This window comes from Arctopsyche grandis, chromosome 2 (assembly GCF_051622035.1).
Source record: "Arctopsyche grandis isolate Sample6627 chromosome 2, ASM5162203v2, whole genome shotgun sequence".
Lineage (NCBI taxonomy): Eukaryota > Metazoa > Arthropoda > Insecta > Trichoptera > Hydropsychidae > Arctopsyche > Arctopsyche grandis.
In genome coordinates, this window is record NC_135356.1 from 30,668,477 (window position 1) to 30,690,297 (window position 21,821).

At 35.1% G+C, this 21,821-nt stretch overlaps 1 protein-coding gene and 1 long non-coding RNA gene across 2 annotated transcripts in view; one reads left to right on the top strand and one right to left on the bottom strand.

Moving 5' to 3' along the window:
• Positions 1-21,821, bottom strand: part of LOC143921118 (uncharacterized) — a 607,092-nt gene that overhangs the window by 328,528 nt on the left and 256,743 nt on the right. The gene's annotated exons all lie outside the window — the stretch shown is intronic.
• Positions 12,717-14,000, top strand: LOC143922883 (nanos homolog 2-like). The gene is made up of 4 exons (XM_077446274.1): positions 12,717-12,926; positions 13,002-13,070; positions 13,163-13,728; positions 13,818-14,000. Exons 3-4 carry the CDS (start codon positions 13,577-13,579, stop codon positions 13,867-13,869), a joined length of 204 nt encoding a protein of 67 aa, XP_077302400.1. The 5' UTR covers positions 12,717-12,926; positions 13,002-13,070; positions 13,163-13,576; the 3' UTR covers positions 13,870-14,000.

Sequence of the window (21,821 nt, forward strand, 5' to 3'; positions counted from 1 at the left end):
AAATTTGCTATGAAGCTTTTTACTTAAGATTGCAAATTTGATGCACGTGCTATTCCTAGAATAATCCGACAGAAATATACTTATACATTTTGTATCCGTTTGTCTTTCGACTTTAGGAAAATATGTATGTATATGTACATATATAGAGACATTTTAAAAAGCTCTCACAAAAAAAATCATCCCAAATTTAATGGCGCCGACCACACACACGATATCTACTACCGATATTTGCAATATTTTCCATATCCAGTTCCTAAATTGCAACCACAGGTTGCAATATGGGAACTGGATATGGAAATATCGTGTATGTGGACGGGGCCAATAGATTATTACCTACTATGTACCTGCTTTTCCATAAATAATATAAGTTGATATTTTACGGTAATATAATATTATATATTTAATTTTTATTTCATGTATGACAGCATTATTTTTTAAAAATGAAACTATTTTTAACGTGTGTATAAATATGTTTTAATTATTTAATTTTTCATTGTTATAGTTTATTGTTGTATTCAATGAATTTCATTTATTTCACTGTATTGTATTTATGTATATAAATTAATATGAAATATATTTTTATTAAGTAGCAACGATATTAAATGAAATACCCACATCACTTTTTTTTTACATATTTTGAAAATATTTTTTTTACTAAAATGGGTCAAGTCAAAGTTTCCATGACGTTATGGGGACGGGAGACAAGCCTTCGCCCCGGAAGCAGCGGGGGCGCCAGGGGCGAAGGCCTGGGGGTGGTATAATCTAATATATAATTTCGAAAGAGACTTTGTATGTATGTAACTATCGTTGGTTCATAGAATCCGTGACGTTAAATTTAATAAAACAAAAACAAATGAATATTCAAATAAATTTGAATAAAACAAAACTATTCAAATAAATTGTTAACTATGAGATTGGCCATTTTTAAGCGGGTTATATTACAAAGACCGAGCGAAGCCGGGTAAAACCACTAGTATTTAATGGTAGCGTTAACACTAGCGGTGCCTACCGCGGTATTTGATTAATCTATCAAATACCGCAGATCGTACGTATGAGTAATGGCGTTCGAACACGCGGTATTTGATTGATCTATCAAATACCGCGGTAGATACCGCTACCAATAAGTTTCAAATAAAAGTCATGGTGTAAAAATAATAGCTAAGGTATCTACGAAGTACGAAGACAAAAGACAATTCTCAAGTTCGTAGCAAATAAAAAAAAATGATCTCGGTGCTGGGTCCCTTAGCGAGCTGGGCCCCACGGGCTAAAGCCATGGCTGTCCCCCGTGCCATGATTAAAATAGAAACAATATATGTAAGCATGTGAAGTTGACAGCTGTCAAACGAGATCAGAGGCCGTAACAGTTACGGCAGTGTTCGCCATGTGAGTTTAAATACATATCGGGTGTGAACCTATTTTTATTTCGATTAATATACAACGAATACCAGTTAACCCTTTGAATGCTGACCAACGCCGATCAATGAGCCTGAAATACGCCGATAGGCATTGTATTTTGAGTATGTAAAAAAATAAACAAAAATACTACTCGCTAAGCCTTTCCAGGTAGTATTGAAAAAATGCATTGAACATGGGTCGTGTAATCCGTGTCAATGTTCAGAAAGACTGGTTTACATCGGAATTTCTGAATTTATAACCATAGCAGAATCTCCCGATGGTAATCCCTCACTGCTGAGTATTTTAGATTGTGGCTTGGCATTTATATTGTGAGCATTACAATAAAGAAGATGCAACTAGTTTTGGAAAAATACATTTATTAATAGACTTCTTTTATTTAGTTTATATTGTTGCAAGATAAATTAGAGAGTCTAAATACACCTTTACAAAAATCGAAATACTCGGCGGTACTTTGGTTTGGTTTGTTTGGATTAGCCTCAATTTTATACCTGCTTTCTATTGGATTTCTAAATAATTCTAGTTGGAAATGTTAAGCGTGGCGGGCTTTCGACAGGAAAGACGTCAGCACTCGTCAAGGGTTAATTGGGTTTATTATTTATCATATTATCAGATTATTATTTATCATATCAATCGGTAATTTAATACATTGACCGTAACATACACACATATGTAATTAGTCCTATCAATACACTGAAACTTCGCATCACGTTCTATTGGATTTCTAAATAATTCTAGTGGGAAATATTAGCGAAATTTCCAACAGAAAACATGTCAGCACTGAAAGGGTTAAGAAACTGATATAATAATAATAATGATGATATTAAAAAGAGTATTGAAAAATAGTAAACAAAAATAAAAAAATAAATACATAAGTAATATATAAATATTACAAATAATAATAATAATTATAAATAATAATAACAAATAAAAATAATAAATAATAATAATAATAAGTCTAATTATAATAATAATATTATTCTCGCATGTTTTGAAAAGAAATAACTGCCATGAATACTTATGGAATTTTAGTAACTGTTTAGTATACAATTGCTAAATTTTCGGGTCATGTAAAATTGTTCAAATTTTGTTGTTTTATTATCAAAAAATAATTTCGGTTATTTTACAGTTCGTTATATAAACATTCCAGTACCTGATCCCGCCCCAACCCCTAAATCCACCCCCACCACCGATCCCGCACCAATCACTGATATTTCCGCCAACGCCGCCCCCACCCCTAATCCTGATCCTACCCCCACTGCTGATTCTACCACCAACGCCACCCCTTCCGCTATCCTCAAGATAACTGGCGACCCAGCCCCCAACCACGAGTCGGGAGAAGTAGTAAAAAAGGAAACGAAAGACGAAGAAAAGGTGCCGGTGAGCAGCACAAGCACTGATACCACCTCCATCGCAACTTCTGATCTCACCCCCATCGCTGACTCTACCCCAACACCACCCCTTCCCCTATTCCCAACGGTAGGGGGGGTAGGGTGGTGTTGGGGTAGAGTCAGTGGTGGGTATGGAATCAGGGGTTGGGCCGAGATCAGGGGTTCTATATTCTACATACATACCTTACATAGATGTAAGCACAACATGGAAATAAATTGAACGTTTATTGTACCTACATATTGCACAATTTGTTTTTTTTTTTACATAAAAATTACAAGAATAAAAATCTCGAATACATGTACTTATAAGTAGATATAATACAAACATAAATTAGTTTATTTGAAAACATTAGTAATGAGTCTGATTAATTATAACTTTCTTCAGCATAGTTGTGGTCAGTGGCATCTAAGTAATTGCCGAAGGAATTCACAGTTTCAAAAAATTAAATCGGCCTTTAGATTTAATACACCTGCGTTGTAGATACAAACAGCCTCTGTTTCGCTTTAAACATATGCGTCATTCTACTCGCGTATAGGCATATGCATGCATGTTTATGCATATATGCCAATGACCATGCGTATGCACGTTTGTATGGATGCATGTGTGAATTCGAACCAACGTTTCTCGAGCCAGCCGTCCCTGTCTGCCGTGTATACACATATGGACATATGTAGTTTTAATAATGAATATTTGTCTACAAGACTAATTTCAAAGGCTCAGAACCTTTCTTGTCATCGCATACATGTTTTGTATGGTCGTGGATTTAAAAACCTGCAATGCTGGATTGAATTAATTATCAAAATACCAAAAATGAAATAAGAAATTTAGAGTAGGTACTCCAATTATTTTTACCTACATATGCACTCGAGTAGTTGTGATGTCAGATAAAAGCTTGATCACGTGAAGACCGATGATTTCAATGTGTATATTTCAAAAAGCTGGACGGATATTCGAGTCTGACTTTTACCGACTTTTTGTTTATAGTTTATAGTTTAATGCTGAGTTAAAAACTTCTGTAGGAATTTAAAAAGTAGTAAACCAGGACATTTGGGCGTCCCGAGAGGTTTGTTCGGGACACCGGGACACCAGACTTAAAACTGGTGACAATCCCGATTAATCGGCACGCCTGACAACCCTATGTAAGCACAATACGGTAATAAATTGAACGTTTATTGTACCTATTGCACAATTTGTATTTTTTTAACATATCACGTACAAGTTAAAATAAAAATCTCGAATACAAGTACACAAGTACGTGAAGGATTTCGATGTGCGTATTTCGAAAAGCTAGACAGATATTCGAGTGTTACGACCACTCTTCTGTCTCGAGAGTGGCCAGCCTGGTCCCGCGTGTTCGCCGGACGCTCGTGCTGTTCTTCAGAGAATTGTCGGTGAATCCCTTCAAATCATTCCAATCGTCATTCGAATCATCCGATCCAGTGGCCGGGGGTTGCTGATCGAAGGAAACACACGAACGAGTACTTTGACCCGCTTGAAATAGGGCTGGTTTGGAAAACCAACTTTTCAATGTTAATATCTCCAACGGCGAAGAATCGCAGGTTAGTCCAGCTCATTGTTTTTCTTTGATCAATTTTGGACATTTGTGTTTCATATTCGTGCTGAATTGATTTCAGACTATAATAGAGACATTCATCTAATCTACGAATTCGGAAGCTTCCCAGACAAACCTGCGATGGCATTGGTAAGGAAAACTAATCATGAACAATATTTGTAGTAATTTATCGCTTTAGCGTCATTCATGATTAGACCAGTTTAAGTTGGCAACACTCATTGGTAGTTTAATTTTACTCTCATCTTGTCAAATGAACATTTTAAAAAATTATTGATATTGATATTTATTAAATTTCTAAGGAGATGCAGGTTGAGCGTTGTTTAAAATTAATCTTCAAACTACGAATGAGGATGTGTGCATGAGTAGTGCAGCATCATGCAAAATTTAACTAGTCTAACCATAAATTACCATAAATTTGTCAACATCAAAACAAAAAAAACATCTTAACCATTTATGTGCATTTTAGTTCTACTGTACAAACACTTGGTTGGAGCACAAGCCATGCCGTTTTTGCTCGTATAATGGAGAACCGATTTGGTACTGCTATTCTCACTCGCAAAACTATTCGTTGAACGTGACATTGTGCCCCAAACTACGGGTATGTATTTGTTCTAAATGTGGGGCAACCGGAGATTACGCCCACGAAGAGTAAGACATACATAGATAATCTTAAAATCCAATGTTAATTAATATAAAGACTCTTCTATTGCAAATTATGCCAATTTGTTTCAGAAAGTATTGCCCTGGATTTCCAAAAATATCACAAAACGATTCGAGGATATTTGAGGTTTTGGAAACTAGACATGATCAACACCTAAAATTTTTATTGAAGCATTTTAAACCTGATTTATATATGTTAGTTTAAGGTCCCGATTGAAGTCCCTTATTGCGGGTTTTGCCGTAACAATGGAGAGCCGTCTGCGGTTTATTATAGTCATACCATAAGGTCACCGATCAATAAGATAACGTGTCCAAATTTGCGCAAAATTGTGTGTCTCATTTGTGGAGCGACTGGTGACAACGCACACACTGTGTAAGATACAGATTATCTTCAATTCTAATGTTATGTTAATGTAAAGACTTGGATTGTAATTGGAAATTGTGCCATTGTGTTTTAGGAAACATTGTCCAGTCAATGCAAAAACTAAGGCTCATACTAAGTAAGACATAGCTTACCTTAAAATTTAATTGGGGGATTTACTAACTTTGTAATTACATATAAACTATGACATTTTGTTTCAGAAAGTACTGCCCGATGGTCCAAAAGACATTGTACAAAAAAAACTGATGTTCTGAACTAGGAACATAACTTTCCACATGATTTATGTCTTTATAAAATAATACATCTTAGTAATAATACATCATATTCGAATTTCCACGAATTTTTTCTTGTTAATATTAATGTAGGTATGATTTCAATTTTTAAGAGCTACTTATTTATTTCTTGCTTTACTAATTATAAACTATGACATTTTATTTCAGAAAGTACTGCCCCATTGTTCTGGAAATAATGAAATGGATGCAGGAAAAACATAACTTCATATAAAAATACACAAAATATCTATGTATATACATATACAGAAATGGTGATCATTGTTTATTTTATTTAGGTATATTTCTTTCTTGATAGTGTTAATGTATGTAGATATAGAGCATTATAGGATTATAGGATAAAATATTAAATCTCCATTTACAATATCTTAAGAGTGTTAATATAATATTTTTTTATTATTGCTTACTTAAAAATTAAAGGATAACAGGCAAAATTACATGTGCACTTATTTTATTTTCATTAAAGCTTTCATGAAATATTATAATTTTTCTTAAAAAATAAATATAAAATAAAAATAATGGTATTTTGTTTATTTTTTAAAATGTGTCATTACCATAACATACCACTTGGTAGCTTTTCAAAATAGCTTCAGAGTTGTTAACAACAGCTCAAACAGCAGGTAGTCTGTCAGTGTTAGTTTAATAATGAATTTAATAGAAACTCAAATTTAATAAAATGATGGTTAGACATAAGCATTTTCAAATTTCTTATAACATTTGCAATTCAAACTTTTCAATCCATATTTAACCATTATAAAATATTTAAAAGTCGGCTAAATCAAAAAAGAACATTTTGAGCATACATATTTGTCAAAAGAGGGAAATGTTCTGAGAGAAGAATTTTGTCATAAAGAGAATATGTTCTGTTGGAAACCCTTATTTATAATAATATATTATATTATAAAAAAGTAAGATATGATATGATATATAACAACTATACAATATAATAAATACCATGTATTCTCAAATAAATAAATATAATATCTTTCTAAGAGACCTAGATAATTTTATTTTAGCTATCTTCAGCTAACTTCACCCTCATATTTAGCCTGAATGATACTTTTTATCAACTTCGAGAATTAATATACATACATAAGTAATAAAAAATAAGTATGTATATGTAGATATATAGAGACATTTTATAAAGCTCTCACAGAAAAAATCCCAAATTCAATAGATATTACTTACTATGTACCTGCTTTTCCATAAATAATATAAGTTGATATTTTATGGTTTTTTTATGTTATATGTTTAATTTTTATTTCATGTATGACAGCATAAATTTTTTTAAATTAAATTATTTTTTACCGTGTGTATACAATGTTTTAATTATTTAAATTTTCATTTTATCTGTTGTATCACTTTTTTTATTTTTTTTAGATATTTTGAAAAATGTTTTTTTCTTAAACGGTTCAAAAGCAGGGCTCGGATTTCAAAACTGGAAAAAAATTTACGTCGTATCGATAAAAATTTCAGTAACCGATACTAAGTTTCAGTTCGATAGGTTTAGCGGTGTTCAAAAAATTTCCAAAATACACAGACACACATTTTTTCTACATCATGAAAACGTGATCAGTGATCGATTCTGAGTTCGAATCAGTTAAAATCTCGAGTTCATCAAGTAGTTTTTCATCATTTCTTCATGGTAAAATAATAAATAAATAAAAACAAAATGTAGTGATCGCTAGATCAGTAACTAATTTATTAGAATATACATATCTATCTACATACAATATGTACCAACCACTTAAGTGATATTATTTTATGAAGACATACATTATTATGTTGAATTAATGTTTTTAACATCAACAAAAAATGTATATACTTGAACTTTACAACGATCATTAAAAAAATTATACATTTTATGTATTTACTAATGTAACAGCAGTAAGTGAGATGTATTATTTTATGAAGACATAAATTTTGTTTATCATTAACAAAAAATATATAGATATACCTGAACTTTACAATGATTCCTAAATAAGAATATAAATATATCTATAATACATTGTATGTATGTACTAATCTAACAGCAGTAAATAAGATGTATTATTTTATGAATACATACATTTTGTTTATCCTTATAATTAGTTAATTTTTTTATCATTAACAAAAAGTATATAGATATACCTGAACTTAACAATGATCCCTAAATAAGAATATAAATATATCTATTATACATTGTATGTATGTATGTACTAATCTAACAGCAGTAAGTGAGATGTATTATTTTATTGGAGACATAAATTTTGTGTATTCTTGTATTTAGTTAATTTTTCTACCATTCACACAAAATACATATAAACATACCAAAACTTTACAATGATAAACTTTACTAAATAAGATATGCATATACATATACTATACATATCTATTAGTCTAACAACAGTGAGAGAGATGTATTATTTTATGAAGACATACATTCTAAAACATAAAACAAGAAAAAAACAAGGTAAACAAGATAATGTTATACAACATACATATGTAATCAGTAGCCATTAGGCGATGTATTATATGATATGAAGAGTATGTAGGAATTGAAAAATAAACTCGAACCTACATACATAAAAATTAGAAAGAAAAAGTAGGTATATGCAAAAAATTATCACTCAGTCGTTTACTCATTTGGTAATGTATTTCGAGCAGAGGGGCAGTAGCTTCTGAAAGAAAAAAATCATTATTTGTAATTACATATTTAAGTCCTCGCATTATGTACATACATTTTAACGTATTCTACATATCTATGAATATCTTACTTGCTATGGGCACCATCGCCAGTCGCTCCACAAGTGGGACACATGTAACTCCTCAGTATAGGACATGTTAACTTGCCTGTAGGTGACCTCAGATCGTGTGTATTATAGATGACATTAGCCTCGCCGTTTCTGTAGCAGTAGGCGCAGTACATCAGCGCTTTCAAAGGTTTGCTTTGCTGGGCCTGATGTTTATAAAAATCGGATTACAAATGCTCAGATACAAATTTTAGGTGTTGCAAATAGGTATATTTAGTTTTCGAAACCTTGGACGTGCTGTTGGGTGTCTCTGGGTTGTAAGGACAAAACTTCCTGAAACAAAATGTTACAAACCAAGTCCTTACCTTAATTTTTTGCCAGAATTTAGTTTACATCATTAAATATCTTACCGGGTGTGGGCGTTATCACCAGTCGCTCCACAAATGGGACACACAATCCGTCGTAAGACTGGACAGCTTAACTTGCAATTCGATGTCCTCACCGAATGGCTATAATAGAAGACAGGCGGCTTTCCACCTCTGTGGCAAAAGGAGCAATACGCGAGGTGCAGCCAATCGTTTCCCACCGGAATCTGGAATTTATATACATAATTCGGGTCAAAATCACTTGGACGACAATTTGATATGTCTACAAATATTGGTCACGATGATTAGTTTGCCTTACTGCTGACATCGCGGATTTGTCCTTAATGTGGAAAACGCAGAATCCCTCCGCTCTGGCCGACAACACAGTCTGAAATCAATTCAGCGCGAACATGAAACGTCATTGTGCAAAACGGAGCAACGAAAAGGTCGAGCTGGACTAACCTGAGATTTAACCTTGAAAAGTTCGCTTACGTCCTCGTTCGTGGGTTTCCTTCGATCAGCAAAATAAGTGACCCCGGCCACTGGAACGGATGATTCGAATGACGATTGGAGTGGGTGATGTGAAGGGTTTCTGCGGAAATTCTCTGGACATTGACAACAGCAAGGCCGTTCGAACGAGCGTGCAGAAAGCAACGTGCAGACAGGCAGCGTGAGGTGCGGCCGTAACACTCAAATGTTCGTCCAGCTTTTTGAAATATGCACAAAAATCATCGTTCATCACATGATCGAGCTTTTATCGGACATCACAATTACTTGAGTGCATATTTATTTATTTAAATAGGCACACATACAGAATAAAATATAAAAACAAAGTTGTATAGTTAGACAAAAAATAATAATAAACACATATAAAAATATAAAATTCCATTTTCAGTGAGCACCACTTGGTGTAGGTACAAATGATTGGGGTGCTCTATATTTCTCTAATTAAAGACTCTCTAAAGTCGATGATCTAAAGCAGATTATGCATCGGTAATCTGCGTTTATACCTGAAGGGTATAGGAATTTTGTCGTAATCACCGAGACACAAGTGTGTTAGTATGGTTATTAGTGATTCTGTCACAGAATCTACTGGTTAGTTTGCGCTCGTGTAACATCTGTGAATAGGTGCATTGCATGCTGTCGCACTGTATTCAGTAATAAAAATTATATCTAAAAGTCTCAAACAATGGTGCGCAGGGTCGCACCGAAGCTTTGTCATAATAAGTGGGCATAGCAGGTAATAAAATTCCAAAGGTATTCATTGCAGTTTTTTTTTTCAAAAGATCCGAGAACAATATCAGTTTCTTGACTGGCATTCGTCCTTCATTAGTCAAAAAAAAAAGGTTCACGCCCAAAATATAAGATACGCCCCAAAACAGCTTACTTGGCGAACACTGACCACTCCAGTCTCCTTTTTAAAGCCACTCCAGTGTCCTTTTTAAACGCGTATGCACATATGCCCGTTTTGATTCATATTTAGATGCATTTGTATTGAACCAAAAAATAATGCGTGTACATTCCATTCGAAGCATGTGGAATATTTCCGTACGCTGCCCAACCGTCCGAAATTATATGTGACCCAGGCATTATATGTCTGAGTATTTCATCAGGTAAAAGTCGAGTTAATTCAAGGCACGGCAATACTATTGGCATCGCGAAGAGTAGCCAATCACAGGATGGAGCGGGTCAACCGAGCCTCCCTTCTGACCAAGCGGTCTCCGCCCTGTCGAGGGTTTTCACTTTTACCGCTTTTTGCTTGTAGATAATTGAAAGATAGTTTCAAATCAAAGTCAAAGTCAAAGCTCTTTATTAAATTTTCTTAAATTAGCTTGTTAGTACATACATATGTGCTTTAGTACATATGTACATAGATACATACATTTAGTACTTGTGCACCTTCTCAGCAGTTGAAAATTACACAACAATTTCGCATTTATTGAAAGACTGCTCCACACGAAACTGGTACTTAAATGAATATGGTTTTTAAATCGAAAATGCCACTTTGCCTAAAGAAAAAGATACACTCAAAGAAGTATGAAACGTATGCTTGGCATAACGAGTAAAAACAGGAAACGGAATACTTGGGTGAGTAGTATGACAAAGGTTGTGTATATAGTGGATAGAGTGAAGCGATTGAAATGGCAATGGACGGGCCACGTGGCTGGAAGAATAGACGAAAGGTGGACAAAAGAAGTGCTAGAATGGTACCAGAGAGAATGCAAAAGGGTAAAAAGAAGACTGCGGGGAAGATGAGTAGACGAAATTAGAAAAATGTCTGAGGTGGAATGGATGAAAGTTGCGCAAAACAAAGACGATTGGAAGCGTGTTGGAGAGGCTTTCATCCAGCAGTGAATGATAAATGACTGAAGATGACGATATTTGTATGACAATAGGAAGATTTAGTCAAATAGCATCATCGTCGGCTGGCTGGATTCCATCTGGCGTTTGGTCAATCAGGACACTGTAAAAAGAGGGCTGTCCTTCGACACAAAAGGGTCTAGCAGATTGGCAGGCCCAAATAGAGATGGCCGGACAGGATGTTCGCCCAATTGGAGGATGGATCGTCGAATTTAATGCCTCTCAACTCATCTTTCCTTTGAATTTTCTGCAAATAGTGTTTAGATAGCATTAGATATTGTGCGTTTGAATGTGTTTGTACAACATTTATAAAGCAAAATTATACGTACAGTAGTGGTCAATGAAAGGCTTCCAGCTTGAAAATATCAATATTTCCTTGTTTTATGATGTTATAGATATATTTTTTGGTAAAAGTGAAAAAAGTGAGACAGGGTGGACCCTCTAGGCTCGGAAACGAGGCCCGGTCGACCCGCTCCTTCCTCTCATTGGTTGCTCTTTGCGACTACTCTAGTATTGCCGTGCCCTGAAATACTCCGACATACATATACTGCCTGGTTCGCATATAATTTCGGACGGTTTTCAGCGTACGGAAATCTTCCGAATTCCGGTAAAAGTGGTTATAATTTCGTGGATCCAAATGATAGTGTAATACATACGCAAAATGTGGAAAATATGTGAATGTGTGTGAAAAGAAAGATGAAGCGTCAATTTGGCACAACGCGTGCCCGTTTTGATTCATATTTAGATGAATTTGTATTAAACCACAAACAAATGCGTGTATATTCCATTAGCAATATGTGGAATGTTTCCGTACGCTGCCCAACCGTCCGAAATTATATGTATACGTATACATACATACAATGTATACGAGGTATAAGAATATATTTATGTGCATAGACATATAGGAATTACTAAGCTATAATAAATCGATGATAAGCTCTATTTTGGCTATAGCAACCCGGAGCGATCCCCCCATTTTTATGTAAATAGAGGCAATCGCAAATTTATTTTATTAATGTAATATTTTACAATGAAAACCCCTGTCAGCTGTCTATCTATAGAAAAAAAAGACCAATAGGACAAGACTACAAAAATGAAATACGCCCAAATGTAGATAGTGTGGCGAACACTACTGTTCGTAGATTCAAACAACCTCTGTTTTACTTCAAGGCAAGAACATTTGACACGTGTACAGGCAATTGTAAGCATTTATGCATGTGTGTTCCTCGAGCCAGTCGCCTCTCGCCTCTTTATGTATACAGTTTAAATAATGAATATTTGTCTACACGATTAATTTCGTGGGCCCAGAACCTTTTTGTCATCACATTCATATTTTGAATATGTAGTTGTGGAGCCGGCAATGCTAGATTGAAACAGTTCAATGGAATACCAAAAATAAGATAAGAAATATAGAGTACTCCAATTATTTGTATCTACATATGCACTCGAGTAATTGTGATGAATAAAAGCTCGATCACGTGATGAACGATGATTTTTGTGCATATTTCAAAAAGCTGGACGAATATTTGAGTGTTACGGCCGCACCTCACTCTGCCTGTCTGCACGTTGCTTTCTGCACGCTCGTTCGAACGGCCTTGCTGTTGTCAATGTCCAGAGAATTTCCGCAGAAACCCTTCACATCACCCACTCCAATCGTCATTCGAATCATCCGTTCCAGTGGCCGGGGTCACTTATTTTGCTGATCGAAGGAAACCCACGAACGAGGACGTAAGCGAACTTTTCAAGGTTACATCTCAGGTTAGTCCAGCTCGAACTTTTCGTTGATCGGTTTTGCACAACGACGTTTCATGTTCCGCGCTGAATTGATTTCAGACTGTGTTGTCGGCCAGAGCGGAGGGATTCTGCGTTTTCCACATTAAGGACAAATCCGCGATGTCAGCGGTAAGGCAAACTAATCATCGTGACCAATATTTGTAGACATATCAAATTTGCGTCCAAGCGATTTTAACCCGAATTATATATATAAATTTCAGCTCCCGGTGGAAAGTCCTTGCCTGAATATCGAATATTGCATGTTTTGTCATGCAGGTGGAAAGCCGTCTCTCTTTTATAATAACCATTCGTTGTGGTCATCGAATGGCAATATATCCTGTCCAGTTCTACGGAGCGTTATCTGTCCCATTTGTAAAGCGACTGGTGATAACGCCCACACCCGGTGAGATATTCATTAATGTAGATTGAGTTCTAGCATAAAATTTAGGCACCTAATTGAAAATTGTGACATTTTGTTTCAGGAAGAATTGTCCTTTCAATCCAAATTCATCTAAGAACAAATCCAAGGTTTTGAAAACAAAATAGATTTGCAACAACTAAAATTTGTATCTAAGCATTTGTAATCCGATTTTTATAATCACCAGGTCCAGAAAGGCGAGCCTCCGAAAACGCCGATGTACTGCGGCTACTGCCACAAGAACGGCGAGTCTTATGTCATGTATAATAGTCACTATCTGAGGTCACCTACGGGCAAGTTGTCGTGCCCTATTTTGAGGAGTTATATATGTCCCACTTGTGGAGCGACTGGTGATGATGCACATACCATGTAAGATGTATAGACATGTAGAATACCTTAAAATGTACATATTGCGAGCAGTTAACTTTGTAATTACAAACAATTTCTTTTTGTTTCAGAGGATACTGCCCCTTACGAAGCGTGTCGCCAAACGGACCGAGGATGTTTTAAAAAACTCAATAGCTGCTGATTGAGTGGTCATATTTTTTAGCATACTTTTTCTCGTTATGTAACTTTTTAACTAACTTTTTCTCGTTATAAAACTAACTAAACATGAGAATAAACAGAATGTATGTCTTCATAAAACAATACATCTTAGTTTAATTTCAATTTCAATACCTGCTGATTTAGTGATCATTTTGTATCTTTTGATTTTCATTTTTAAGTAATAGGTTCTTATTGTTATTGTGTTGGTACATATGTACATATCTATGTAGATATAAGAAAGAAAACGAGAGAAGAATGAATGGTCATATTTTTCTGCATACTTTTTCTCGTAGTGATCAGTGTCTTGTTTACCTACATTTGTGTATTGTTAATGGTAGAAAAACTAACTAAACATGAGAATAAACAGAATTTATGTCTTCATAAAACAATACATCTTAGTTTAATTTTAATTTCAATACCTACTGATCTAGTGATCATTTTTTTATCATAAGAAAGAAAACGAGAGAAGAATGAATGTGAGACGAACGGAGGAATGAGTCTAAATTGTGTATTATGACTGTTTCAAAATTTATTTGTTCTTAAATTCCAATTTGCATTTTTATTGAATCTATATATGGGTCAATGACGTAGAGATGAGGGAAATAATGAAGATGACGAATAAACGGATCCCACTCTTTGATGAAATACATACATACAAGTCCCAGAGAGTGGGTTTGGACTGTATGTAGGTGTCTTTGAAGATTTCCCACCTCCAGAAAAAATAAAATATATTCAAATAGTTCTAGTGATCATGGTTCATTTTGTCTTTATAATTTTATGTAGATATAGATCATTATAGGTTTATGTAAACGCTATTTGAAATAACGCAGTGTTAATTGAGTAATGCAGTGTACATTTCATATGGAATTGTTGCTCATTAAATAATCAGTAAAATTAGATATACTTATATTTTATTTTCATTACATCTTTTGTGATTTTTTTCTTGATAATGTTAATGTAGAAATAGAGCATTAAAGTATATACGTATGTAGTGATCTTGTCGTATATTTAAAAAATAACTTAACAAGAATACACAGAATTTATGTCTTCATACAATAATACGCCTTTGTTTAATTATAATAGCTATTGATTTAGTGGTCATTTTATTCTTATTAATGTAGGCATTATTTAAGCAATACTTATTGTTGTTAGATTGCTACATACATACATATGTACATATATTCTAATGTTAATGATGTAGTGATCATTGTCCATTTTAGATATACATATAGATATTGTTACGTATACTAAACAGAGCCGCCGAGTAATTGCGATCGGATTAGGCCGGGTAGCGTCCTGAGAGACCGTGTGACCGGGGTAAGTGGTTTTAAGGATTAGCGACAAGTGCATGAAAGCTAAACAATGATTGCACTTCTCATACCGTGGGAATACATATCCGAATACGTGACTATACAGTAGGTAAACAGATTAGACGTCCTGAGAGATCTACCCCTTATAAGTCGGTACGTAGGCGATAATATGTCATTCTGGACTTAGCACTGACAGTGCGTGTATCTAAATAAATGCTGTGATACGACTGTTGGCCTTTTACTTGGATCCTCCACCCACCCCTACGCAACAATATTCTCTATCTCTTTGTAGTGTTAATATAGATATAGAGCATTATAGGATTATGTGTTAATATACATTCTGTATATTGTGTCTTAGTAGATAACTAGGAGATATACAGCAAAATTAGTATTATATAAGTAAAAGTTTTAATCATGGCCCGCTCATTCCAAGACGGACCCCGGGCTAATATGATTAAGCTCCCCCCCAAATTTTTTTTCTTAATTGAAATTAAAAATCATTTCATCAATATTTTTCACATTATACATTAAGGAGTAATAAGATTTAGGATCACCTGATAAGTGAAAATATATTTTCAGTTTTGAATAATAGTCAAGATGTAAATGTTTGGATACAATTTTTGTAAATCATGCTGTTTTATAAAATTTAATACAATGAGTGTATTAATTTTACCTTGAACTTTGTCTGAAAGAAAATATTTTAAATTAATGGGTTCATTACGAATAATATCAGATTCCTAATTCGCGGACAGCTTAATTTGAAGATCGGCTCTTTCCGTAAGATTGTTTAAAATTCTCACGAATATTTCTTTCATTGACACTGTATCTAAGTTTGATGTTGTATCTAAGAAATAAAAATTAATTTAATTGAAAAAGAGCATCGTACCAAACAATTAATGAAATAAGAAAGCTGAAATCTTTTAATTGTTCCGCTAATGTGGTTGCTTCGTGAGCTACTTGGATCATTTCTTTAAGCGATATATTTATTTATTCTAAACAGACCATTGTGGCATAACAGGTATTTCTAAAGCGCCAAAATGGTCAAAAAATATAACACAAAAAAAAACAAAATAACAATTAAACATAAATTAATACATAACGAAAATAATTTACTCAATTATACATAAAAAAAAATACATTTGAACATAAACATAAATACATCCATACATAAACATAAAAAATAGCATTTAATAATAACAAATAAAGTAAAAATATCAAATAAAAATATAGCATAAGGAATGCCTTGCACCTACAGCCAGTTACAATAAATATGTAAGAAACAACTACAAATACAAAACATCCCTGTACGGCCCAAATGGAAGAGAGCTAATCAAAATTTCACTCATAAATCACAATCAATCATGAAAACAATGATGAGCGCAGATTACCAGATAAATGGGTTAGAGTAATTTCCGACAATTTACGCTCACTAAGGTGGAAAATATCACATTCAGTCTCGGCAGCAACGATTTCATTAAGAAGTCGAATAGCTCTTGGAATAGGAGCCATTCGAAAAATAACTGTGCGGGCAGGAGGTACAGCCAGCAAATGATGATGTCTACCACGCACATAGTGATTAGGGACATAAAGTTCCAACTGCCCCAGCAACAACGGGCATGACGTATTGCCACGTAAGAGCAGGAGAACGAAACGAATTAATGAGAAGTTTCTCCGAACTTCAAGGGAATTATACCCAAGCATGCCCAAAAGGAAAGGAGTAGGGTAGAGATATGGGTAATACCCATATTCTTTCCTATATAGGAAACGAAGAAATGCTTTTTGCACTTTCTCAATCATCAGAGAGTAATTTGCTTCATGCGGATTCCACACAATCGCATTATACTCTAGCTTACTTCTCACAAGCGAATTGAAAAGCAAGCGAGAAGACAGAGGATTGGAGAATAATCTTGCATATCTCAAGACAAATCCAAGTCGACGAAAGGAAACGTCAACGACTTTCTTGATATGGCTGTGAAAGGTGCGTTGAGGATCATAAGTGATACCCAAATCGACCATATATTTCACACGCTTCTACAAGACGGATCTAATGGAATATCCGTGACAATAGAGCGAATGTGCACGTCCATAGCTCATATTGAAGTTGAACAAAGTGTAAACATGTTTACAGTTTAGAAAGTAGAAGCGCCTTTGGCCCTCTAATCTAAAGTTTTGTAGGGCCTTTGGCGCCTTAATTTTAAATGATAAAGCGCGTTCGGCGTATCGAGTGGCGCCCTAACTTACTCGCCGCCCGACCCAGCCCCCCCCCCCTACAACCGGCACTACCTGTGGTTGGAAAAGATGCTTGTATCATGTAAAATTCAAAAAAATAATATTAAAAAAATCGAAAAAATATATTTGCACTGCCACTTTTTGCAGACTTTTTTCAAATTCAAGGTCAGTTTCAGTAGTTTATTTTTTTCAATTCATTTCATCCTTTAAATGGAATAATTTTACATTAAATAAACCTCATATGGGATGTTTCGTCACATTGCAAAGGTACGAAATAAATGTGGAAAGTGGTACGTACGCACACGTGTCTCTTTGCGTAGGTTTAATTTGAAAGCATGCGTAGGTTCGCTATCGCTGAGCGCCGCAATTATCAACCGAGGTTGTACTCGGAATTACAATGGCGTACATAGCAATGGCGGGTCTCGCTCTCTGTCTCTGTCTCTGTCTCTCCAGCTCTGTCTCGAGTGCGTGCGAGCAGCGCTTCCGATGCGTGGGAGTGCGAGTGGGAGTTCTGCTCGCATCCACACCTCTCGCACGCACGCACCTACAGCCGGCGCAGACAGAGACAACGATACCTATTGTTAATTACGACGTTACACAAATCGATATTTATCTTGGCGATTTTTGCAGCCAGAATTATTTTACAAATGTATATACTATTCTAGAAATTTCCGAAATAGAAAATGAAATTTTTCTGGAATTGTGCAAGTTCGCACCCCAATTCGAGTTTCATCATCATTTTATTTTAAATACATATTCATCTATGAATATTTTGTACATCTTCATTGATAAATATATTTACATACAGTCGCGGTTTCGGAAACCGCAACACCATCGAAAAATGTGATTTTGCGTGAAATTTCAGTGATCTTAAATAAAATAAACACCCAAAGTCATTAAAATGGTAGATTATATCATAGTGCTTTATTTTAACGACAATCGTTAAGAAAGGAAACAACAAAAAAAAGGTAGGGAGAATTTTAGTCTGAGCCGGTTTTTATGACCAAACGTAGTCTCCACAGTTGAATGAAATTTTGAATGAAAAAACACAGTTGAGCGTAAACTTTTAATTTAATTAGTCACATGGTATTATTTACAAATTATAAGAACTTAATTAATATTTTGTTGCGGCTCCTATTAATTTTATGACGGCTTTTACGGTAAGGCATAGAATCTATTAAGTTTCTTAAAATGTCGATGGGGAAGTCTTCATACCATACTTTTTCAATAGTCTCTTTTAATGATTGATGGCTAGACACATTTGTTTTACTAACCCTATATTTAATAGCCATCCATACATTTTCAATTGGGTTTAAATCGGGACTATTCCCAGGCCATGTTAATGTCTTTACACCCAATTCCTGCAAAGAAACCCGAACCTAAAAAAAAGTAACAAAAATATTTCAGTTTTTTGATCGAAATATTATTAATTACATTCAATATCATTAAATAAAATTAATACTCACTAATTTAGCTCGATGACAAGGGGCAGAGTCATCTTGGAATATGACATCACCAGAATTTGAAAGATGGTTTTCCATTGATGGGATAAAACTTTCTTCTAGAATTTTTTTTATATGCTATTTCGTTAATGGAACCTTGCACAAACTGTATTCGACCAATTCCATAATAAGAAAAACATCCCCAAACCATGTGGCTTGGGGAATGCTTCACTGTCTCAGGGTACATTTTTGGTCGAATCTTTCTCCAACTTTTCTTCGAACATACGGAAAACCATCGGAGCTGAAGAGGTTAAATTTCAACTCATCAGAAAATATGACTTGTCGCCAATCCGATGTCGTCCAATTTTCGTGATATTTCGACCACTCTAATCGGTTTTTCATCATTTTCTTCGTAATTTATGGTTTTTTCGCAGGTTTCCGAGCTTGCAGTCCAGCTTCTCTGAGTCGTTTTCTTAAGGTTACATCACTAATTTCAATTGAAAATTGATCCGGGATCTCTTTTCTTATTTCTACAGCAGTTTTGAACCGTTGCCCTAAAGATAATAGAGTTATCAGGCGATCTTGTCTCTCGGATATGCATCTTTTCGGTCCTGTTCCCTTCTTACGAGCAAAAGTTCCAGAATCCTTTTTCTTTTTCATTATTCTTGACACAGTAGATACAGAACGTCCCATTTGTTGAGAAATTGATCGCAATGAATAAATTAGTTTGGCAGAAAAAAAAATTTCATTGAACTACGAATTTTTTTCCCAAAATCACTAATTTACAAGAATGTAGATAATTTCAATATATATATATATAATTATACTCAAGGGTATTTAACGTTTTCTTTTACAGAAGCACCCATTTTATGTATGTTCATAAGATCACTTGACTCGCGAAATTTGGCCAGTATTCATGAAAAAAAAATTTGAATTTCGTCATCGAAGGAATAGGCCGACATTTAGATGCAGTTTGGGCCAAAAAACGTCGAATCGCGAGCGTGGTCAGTCAGTCCGACGAGATTGACGTGTTCTTCCGCTGACTCATCTTGCAAAAGAGATCCAACCCACGTCTCCGGTGAGTACAAACTTCACGCCTACCCTCGAACTTTGGGCTTCCAATCCGGTTTAAACCGAAACCGAAAAGCCGACTTTTTGAGCATTTTTTAAATAACAGAAAACCGGCTTTTTGGCACGATCAACCGGCTTTTTAAGGTTTTCTTTAATTAATGTTTTTTCCTCGAAATTAACAACTCTAGGGGGCGAAGGCTCCGGGGGGCACCGGGCGCGAAAGCACCCGTGGGGCCGCCGGATTTTGGCATACATATAATTCTGAAAGAGGCTTAGTATATATGTTTGTTTGTGCGTGACAGTCAATTAAATAAAAAAAAGAAAGAGACTTTGAATATATATATGTAGCCTCGGTTGGTTGGTTCGTAGACAACACATTCGATTTATTTATTTTTTAATTAATAGGCACCGATTCGATTTATAGTCCCCGGGGGCGCAGGCGCCAGATTCTGGTATACATATAATTTCAAAAGAGACTTAGTATGTATCTACATATGTTTGTTTGTTCGTGACAGTTAATTTAATAAAAAACGTAAAGGAGGTATGTAAAAAAAAACCAAATGAATATTCAAATAAATTTATATAAAATAAAACTATTCAAATAAATTTTATAAAATGTTTACTATTAGATTAGTCATGTTTAAGCGGTTTATATTACAAATACCGAGCGAAGCAGGGTAAAACCACTAGTATAATATATATTTACATTTTTTTTCCATATAATGTATATTTTTTAATTGCACAAAATTTGTGCAGTTTGCGAGTAGTTTCAGATCAGTAACAGCTTCGCCTCAATTCCTACTTTCATTTCAGGTTTCGTTGTGTGAAGACCATGAGTTCCACATCTAGCTCAACCTCCACCCGCACCCCATCCCCCACCTCCAGTCGCACCCCCAGCCCAACCCCCACTCCATCCCCCACCTTCAGCTTCGATTCCACCCCAAGACCCACCCCCAGCAGCACTCCCAGCCCCGCCTCACTCCCATCCCATCCCCCAACCTCAGCCCAATCCGTACTCCATCTCCCACCTCCAGCTTCTACTTCATTCCAAGCCCCACACCCAGGCCAACCCGCACTCCATCCCCCACCTTCAGCCTCCACTCCACCCCGAGCCCCACCCCCAACCAAGATAATGAAAACACTGTGGTAAAAGAAGAAAACCTGGAGCCAGTGGCCAGTTCTTCAGCCGTGAACAACGAAACCCTACAAGAGAATATAGACGATAAAAAGGATAGAGATGAAGACCACATCGTACCCATTCGCAGGTTGGAATTCTTCGGCAATTTGCTTTACCGGCACTTATGTACAATTCGTTTCAAATAGTCATTAAATATTTTGAAACTCTATAACACTACAGGTAGATTTGTTTCTTTATTTATAGGACGAGATCTCACTCGATGGAAGATTCACTCTCGTCCACTTCCGAGGACTATAATGAAGAATCTTTCGATATAAAAGATACAGGGTTGTTGGATTGATGGTCCTCGGACGAATTTTAAACTTGCATAAAATCAGAAAAAGCAGAAAAACGGATTCAGAAAAAGGGCTAAGGTGTTATGAAAATAATAAACTGTTACTATTTGTGTGGGGTGGGGGGGTGGCTTTAGGGGGCTAGATTTAAATGGGACTATCCACGTTGTTTTAAGTGTTATTATGAATTCGAATTAAAATACTAAACCAACGAAAATAGAATATGTATTGAAATTATTTAGAACACTGTAAGGTATATGAATAGGTACATAATATTATATAAATACATCGATTTTTCACAGAAAAAAATGTTAACTCGCAAATATATTTTGTTTTGTGGTTTGTCTTGCTTTGAAAGATATTTACAAAACTCGTTTATCCTTTAAAATGATTT

What these genes read in the sequence shown, in the direction of transcription:
- LOC143922883 (XM_077446274.1), top strand. Translation starts at nt 13,577, where the DNA reads ATGTACTGCGGCTACTGCCACAAGAACGGCGAGTCTTATGTCATGTAT. An exon ending in GGTGATGATGCACATACCAT is followed by an intron (nt 13,729 to 13,817) that starts GTAAGATGTATA and finishes TTTTTGTTTCAG; the next exon opens with AGGATACTGCCCCTTACGAA.